Consider the following 7,968-nt stretch of genomic DNA (forward strand, 5'->3'; position numbering starts at 1 on the left):
AGCACAGACCACCATGATTTATTAAATCACAGCTGAGAACAGCACCAACATATTTCATATTAAGATGGGGCTGATATAGATCACCTGCTTGTCACCTGTGTACAACCTGGTACCTGGGAAGTGTAATTTTTATAGATTGAACCAATATCTGTTAAATTATATAAACACTGTGCAGTGTTAATTTAATAATACTTAGTCTAAACTACACATAAATTATGCTCAGTGCGCTCAAATCTACTAGCAGGTTTCATAGTAGGAGAACCATAAATTGGTTGTCAGGGAGATACCACCATTTATGTGGGAAACATAAATGTGTGACATTGCGATGACAAAACTGTAAATTTGACTGAAATAAATGATATAGACAGTCATACAGTGCAGGTTAAACAAAACTAATGAAACTAATGAAAGTGCGGTTGTGGTATTGTGCTTTGTAACTTTAGTGCCTTTCCTCCTGTTCCCTCCTATCAATTTTCCCAAGGAGAACAGGAGTGGCATGAAGGAGAGAGGAGAGCGCTTGGGATACCTCTGGAATGACACCAAATCCACCCGACCCCGGAGTTCAGGCAGCTGTGTGACTGGAAGCTTACGTGGGCCTGGATGGGTGGCATTTTAAAAAGCTGGACAAGTCGCACAGACCGCTTGGTCAGCATTGTGACCTCAACCCACCAAAAGGTTTAATCCAGTAATATTATGACAAATTAGGTCTTATTACTTTCAACTCATTCATGAAACAAAGCACATGTTGCAACAGACATGAAATGCACATCTTTAAGATGAGATGCGTGACGTGGTGGGGCGGAGCTATAAGCTATACGTCAGACTGAGACTGGTGGCTTGTAGCACCACTTTTCACTTTTGAACGGAACAGTGATTTTAGGGAAGGCATGTGACCACTATTTCGCCTTATGTACCAACAGAGATAGGTGTTCCTCCGGGCATATTAAAAATAAACATGGGAAGTCGGGAATAAATGGCGAGTAAGAGGGAAATTCCAGCATCAGTGCGAGAGCGTTTACTTCACGCGCCTTCAAAACTTCTTCAACCTGACACACAAACCCAAACTGTTACAAAGTCCTGCCAGACGAATCCCCCACCCGGATTATACCGAACATTTACCAAGCTTACTGAACCCAGGCAAATAAGGATGTTTGATATTGCTGCACAGCAATCCATGCATGCATTAAACAGAAGTTAGGCATTTTACATATCTGATGAGGAGTGAATGTTCAAGAATGCAGTGCTCTGTACCTTTTCCTGGGACACAAACTTGGTGCTTCGGACGTCAGTGGAGTCATATGAGAAATCATAAGAGAAACACTTGGTCCTGTCTTCAGAGTTTTTAGTCATATGCTGAGGAGATAAAACACACTTGAGCAAATCTGTGCACTGTTGCATCACATAATTTAACTACATTTAATACCTACTGATTATGATACGCTTGTACGTGGCAACGTAAAGCAAACTCATTAAAATAAAAAAAATAAAAAAGAAAGAATAAAAATCACCTTGGAGTCGGTTATGGACGTCTTGTTTCCTTCCACCTGGATGATGGTTTTGGATGAGAGCTGCATCTCTCTGCAAATCAAACGTGATGTCACAAGGCCAGCGAAACCACAAATACGAGAAATATTGATCTACTTTTGCCCATGATGGTCTTATGCAACATTTCTCACAGGGAAAGCATCCCTGGAGAAACAGAATAACCAGACCTGCTCCCATTCGTCCCCTAGTCTAAAACTTAATAAACTAAGCATGCAGAATAAAAAGTTTTTAAATGCTGAAATAAGCACTTCATGCACAGTAAAAGCCTAGAAAATACAATAAACTTGAAATACCTGCAAATATATTAGCCTTATTAGAAGTGGCCTTCTAACAAATCAATAAAAAAAAAATGTAAAAAGTACAAATCTAATAAGTCAAGTCAAGCCTGCGATATAGACGTAGAGAAAGATGAAAATAGGTGATTATGCGCTGGTGACGTGCATTAGAATATTAGATAACGGCGCGACTTTTCACCGCTTTACGCTACGCACCTGGGGTTCAGGGGTCGGACCCGGACCGCAACCCGAACCGAGGCCATGTCCAGTCTCAGATCTACAGATAAGAAACAAGAATCGATTGTTCCCGGGAAAATAATAAAAATCGACGGTGTAAACTCGCTGGGAAGTCGAGATCTGAACGTGTCTGATCCGAGTAAATTTCTAACCCCGGGTTCACCTGAGCAGGTAGCGGAGGCGGCACACGCAATGTTGCCAGGTTGGTGTTTTTAAAGCAAACTGGGCGTGGCCTGGCATCATCGGAAGATGCAGACTGAAAAATGAATGATCAATCACAGCTACTGAGGCATCTAGTTCTCATTTACTATATAGTAGTATTGGAAGTTAAATACGTATCAGATTTTGTGCTTGTTTTGTGCTTGTTCGGACAAATCCAAATCCAATCTGGCAACACTGCTGTGTGACGTATTGACAGGAGGGGTTAAATCGTCTAGAATGATTAAGTAGTGTGTGTGAGAACTGTCAATCATGTTTACAGGGTCCTCTCTTTATAAAACGCTGTTTATTTATTTATTATTAAAGCATCTTCAAAGGCCATGTTCATGCTCTGGGCTAAAAAGTGTACATTCTCACCCATTTCTGAAGTCTGACGGATGTCTGATGGAGTTGACTGGCACTGGTGCTGCAACAAATGTCCCATTAATCATCATGCTGCTAAAGAACCATATGAAATAAGGCCCTCTGGCACTTTCAAAGGAAAAAGCAGGAAGAGGAAAGTGGAGAACAGAAGATGGGAGTCATGTGTAGGGACACCAAACATAGCACAGTGTACAGCATACAGAGGGGAACATATGTGGGTGTTCAGTATGTGGAATGCAGGTGGTGGTGTGCAGAAAACAGCAGGAAATAAGCAAACTCCAGGTTGTTCAGGGTTCCAGTATTGATGCACTGTGGGAAGAGGCAAGTGACTCATGAAATATGCACAAAACAATCCGTTAATCTTGACTCTAGCTAATGTAAAGTGAAAAGGGGCATGACACAGAAGCATCCATCCAAAAGTTTTAATGACTTCAGCATCAAGGACTGTGCTTAGGTTTTCATGCCATTAGATCTGATTGGGTAAGCTCAATAATGTTAAGATATGGGCTGAAAAGCATATTACTAATAGCCTATCTCCTATTACATAAGCTGCCACCTAATAAATTCGAGTTGTCTGGTTTAAGACCATCACAAGTTCAGATTTACTGGCATCGTTTTGGATGAGAAATGAAGACGGGCCCTGTGGTTGCAGGAATAACCTGTGTATAAATCCTGCCACCCAGTGGCCGCCATGTGAAACACGCAGTATGTAATGACGTAATGACGTCAGGCGCAAAAACGATCCAGATACTCTCATAAGAGTATGAGAGCATATATGAATGCATTAATGGCATAATTAAGACTTGGTAAGAACCATGGTTTCTGTATATGTGTATGAAGTTACTGTCATTTTTTTGTCTAAATTAATTGTTAACAACATTTTAGTTTTTTGTTTTAAAAAAGCTGTTACTTGTAATGCCAGACTGTGTTAATTTTGGATAAGTTTACTTTTTTGCATTGAAAAGATAGCAATGAGCATGGGTTGTTGTTATCTACCTCTATGTCCCATCTGACCTCTACAACTCATACAAAATGCAGCAGCACGACTGATCCTTAACCTTCTGAAATTCTCCCCTCTGCTACGTTCCCTCCACTGGCTTCCAGTAGCTGCACGCGTCAGATTCAAAATACTGATGCTGGCCAAACATGGAGTAGCACCATCTTACCTCACAGCCCTTATTACACCTCGCACTGCACCTCGTATACTCCGAGCCTCCAGTACTGCTCGCCTGGTCCCTCCATCTCTGAAGGTAAAAGGAAAACATTCATCTAGACTCTTCTCCGTCTTGGCCCCTCGGTGGTGGAATGAACTTCCCCTCGAGGTCAGAACACCTCAGTCACTGAGCACCTTCAAACGACAGCTCAAGACCTTCCCCTTTAGAGAATATTTAGATTAATGTGTAACGTTCTTATTGTTGAACTTGTGTACAGAATCTACAACAAGAGTGAATAAAAAGGTGGTATTCATAGTTGGGGTCCTAATGAACTAGAACTGATCACTTCAGCGATGGTAACTTGAAAGCACGTTGTAAGTCGATCTGGATAAGGGCGTCTGCCAAATGCCGTAAATGTAAATGTTATCACACTTTGAAAAAATGCAGACATTTGCATTGAGTACCTTTAGTTGAAAACAATACCATAACAATGTAGAAAAAGTAGAAAGAACAGGCAGCCATATTTCAAGAATGTCAGTTATATTTGTTGTCTCTTTCTATACTAAAAAGATGACCATAGGTTATGATGGAGAGCCACCATTAGGTGGCTGTGTTGCTCTTAGAACTGCTGAGCCACCCATGTTTTAGTCAGTTATATTAATTATTTCATTAACCCCACACAGGGCCAAATTTCGCAAGCAAAACTGACCTTAGGCATGCTTTACACAATTTGTTATTCACTCCAAAAAGAGGTTTTGTTAACCTTCCGTGGTACTGACATCGGACAGGGGTCATGGCAGACGCGTCAGGAATTTCAGCATTCCTGGCCAACAGAAACAGATGAGCTGGTAATGAAATTCCATATGTTCCCTGATCATTAGCGGCGCCCTGGGATTTAAACGCAACCATCCATGCCGCCGTGATGGTTGAGGACTCCAGAATCAACAAGCAGGAGTCTGTAGAGCAACAGGGCAGGAACGCAGCTGCAGCTCCGTACGGAGCGCTCCTGGGGATTTCAGGGGATCGGGTGCAAAAACCGGAAAATTTAAGTGAAACTTAGAGGAAACCACATGACTCTGTGTCACAAATGTCATAGCATTGCAGAAAATACTCTCGACAAGTATCCATTAATTCATTACTGCCCTGAAGTATGTATGCTGGGTGTGTATGCGTCATGACACTGAATAAAAATCTTTACTATATGTCATATGTCAATAACAATTCATCACCTGCACGTCTTTACCCAAAAATATATGTTTGATACATAAATGCCAAATTTCTGCATTGCCAGAAATGGTTCACAGCAAATATATAACTTATGTAACTGGTTTTGCATGTCCACGTTTCGCAAAAGTTGCAAACATAAAGGGTGGTAGTAGCCTAGTGGGTAAGACACTTGTCTGTGAACCAGAAGACCCAGGTTCCAATCCCACTTACTACCATTGTGTCCCTGAGCAGGACACTTAGCCCTAAGTTGCTCCAGGGGGGGACTGTCCCTGTAACTACTGATTGTAAGTCGCCCTGGATAAGGGCGTCTGATAAATGCTGTAAATGTAAATGAAAAGCAAAAAAAACCCTGAGCTTTAGTCACAGTGCCTCAGTAACAGCTCAAAGATTTTTTCACCCGGTTCTCTTTTTTCCATGATGTCATTAAGAGGGTGAGATGTGAAAATGTTGGACGTGCCTTGAGAAGAGTGTGCAATAAAAACTGGCTCTGTAGAAAAAAATGTGAAAATAAACACACACACACACACACACAGACACACACACACCCATCCAAGCAGGCTTGTTTTATTTATGCATTTTGTTGCATTTTGATGCAGGCTCAGCAGATGTGGATCTTCGTCTCAACTGTGATGGCATTTCGGGGAGTGGAGACGGGAGAGGGTGCTGGGGGGTCGAGTCCAGCAGACACTCCATAAAACAGAGCTGCACAATCACACCCCCGCTCCGCCGCTGGTCCAGCGCAGCTGTGCTCAGCGCAGGTTCAGCCCGGCTTAAAAATGCCGCGCATGCGCGCATATCCCATTTTACGGACACATGAAGACATTAACACGTGACGAAAGCTGTGATTGTTCTTTCCTGGGGCATCCAGCTAACCAGTGACGCTAATGGCCCGCCCAAAATAAATACTGGAATGAGACGGTCTGGGACGAAATGAAAGGCCGTGTGATCCGTTGTCATATAATCAAACCCGGCCTCGAGCACCCAGATTCTGTGTTTGTTTAGGAGGGCATTTTATGGCAACGGTACAGTGTTGTGAGGCAATGTAGCCCTTGCATCAACACTAAGATGATATTTTCAAATGAATCCACGCCGTTTATGACAGATATGCCTGATAAGCCCCCGAGCCATCATCATTACAGTTAATCGCTGCAATTACCTTGTATTTGCTTTTGGTATTTACCAAATTCAGTCCCTTCTGTGGGTCTTTGTACGAAAGCACGCTGATCTTGGAAAGACCCTATTTGGTTTTTACAGCACATTCATATCGAGTCTATTCTTTTTACTGAAGAGTTGGTTGCTCACTGCATCAGTCGGTGATAAATGGAAATGTGGTAATTAGTATTATTGCTATGGTCTATATACTGATCTAGGGAGGACAAGAGGCAACAGAAGACATTATTAACTGGTAGATCCCGCAAGACAAGGACAAGGACCCCTGAGCCAAGCTGCATGCGAACCACCACAACAGACAGCGACAGATGTTCATCAGATGTTTGAGGGGAGCAAGAGAAGAATATATATTATTATGGCCCAAAACAGATGGATCCGATACACAAATGATGGCATTGTTAATTTGGATGACAGGGAGCTTTCAGAAGATCCCCCCACATGCACCCACCTGCTTCCTTCTTAGCCACAGGGTCACAAATTCCCACTGTTTGATTTGCCACACGAACCTCTACAGAGCTGTGGGATCAGAAGGGACCTGTCAGTCAGTGGGCATCTTTTTTTAAAATGATTACCAGCAGTTGCTTTTTTTATTTTCATGTCAAATTCGACAGCTGCAAGCTGTTCTGTCAACCAAAAGCAGAGAGACTCGATTCTTATTTTAATACACAAAAGTGCACGAATCCTGAACCCTTCCCATCACCGGCTGCATCGCACCAGCCAGAAACAGATCTTGCATGGCCACTTTGGGTGAGTTGCAGGGCAGCTCGCCTGTGGCCCAGTCATGTCCGGTCAGTGGCGGCAGCAGGTTCCAGCAATGGTGGAGGTGGGGTCGACTCGCTCAGGAAGAAGGAGGCTTTGGGGTCTTTTCGTGGTATAATTTTGCACAACAAATCTCTTCACACACAACATGGTGGCTCTGATGGAGTTTAATAGGGAGAAACGTTCGTCTTCCTGCAGCAGCCGAAGGCCCCGAGGCTCATGTGGGGTCAGCGGACAGAGCCATCCTGCAGCTGGGGTGGAGGAAACTCGATGGAAATATATTTATTTTTCACATTTACATTTATGGCATTTATCAGACGCCCTTATCCAGAGCGACTTACAATGAATAGTTACAGGGGACAGTCCCCCCTGGAGCAATTTAGGGTTAAGTGTCCTGCTCAGGGACACAATGGTAGTAAGCGAGATTTGAACCTGGGTCTTCTGGTTCATAGGCGAGTGTGTTACCCACTAGGCTACTACCACCACTACTTCACTGCTGGTAAACATTGTTTACATCGCTTTATTGCTTTTATAGATTCCGGATGAGAGCGCTGGATGGGAACTTTCACACATAACTCCATGAGGATAATGGCACTTATGTCAATGCCACAGACCAAGTTTTATGTCTTATTACTGGAGGAAGAATTTCTGTGGGATCTGCACTACCGAAATATTGCCGACGACAGATTACAGTCGTGCCTGAAATTGCTCCAGAACCGCTGCTAAAAATCAGACATTTTGGTTGCTTTGTGTTGCATTTATGCATACATGCTCCCACCTTCTGGTTCTACTCTGACACTGAAGACATTTCCCACTTTCAAAGTTAAGGTCAAACTCAAAGTGAATTTCATTGTCATTCAAACCACACAACAAGGAATGCATAGGCAAATGAAATTGCTGATCAATGTGCAAAACCAAACATAAAAGGCATGTGCACATAAGACAAAAACAGATAAACATTACAGACAGTGCAGAAAGACACGAATCCATGATATAAATATTGCAAATATAAGATTAGA

General features: G+C 42.8%; 1 protein-coding gene across 1 annotated transcript in view; it reads right to left on the reverse strand.

Annotated features, from left to right (window-relative positions):
* kif16bb (kinesin family member 16Bb) overlaps nt 1–2,196 on the reverse strand; it is a 34,369-nt gene extending 32,173 nt beyond the window's left edge. The window contains exons 1-3 of the mRNA XM_028989207.1: nt 2,037–2,196; nt 1,509–1,578; nt 1,252–1,353 (exon numbers count right to left, since the gene is read on the reverse strand). Of these exons, the coding sequence (XP_028845040.1) occupies nt 1,252–1,353; nt 1,509–1,578; nt 2,037–2,083 (219 nt within the window). The 5' untranslated portion in view covers nt 2,084–2,196. The remainder of the gene's footprint in view (nt 1–1,251; nt 1,354–1,508; nt 1,579–2,036) is intronic.
* Nucleotides 2,197–7,968: the final 5,772 nt, after the last annotated feature.

Source organism: Denticeps clupeoides, chromosome 8 (genome assembly GCF_900700375.1).
Source record: "Denticeps clupeoides chromosome 8, fDenClu1.1, whole genome shotgun sequence".
Classification (NCBI taxonomy): Eukaryota; Metazoa; Chordata; class Actinopteri; order Clupeiformes; family Denticipitidae; genus Denticeps; species Denticeps clupeoides.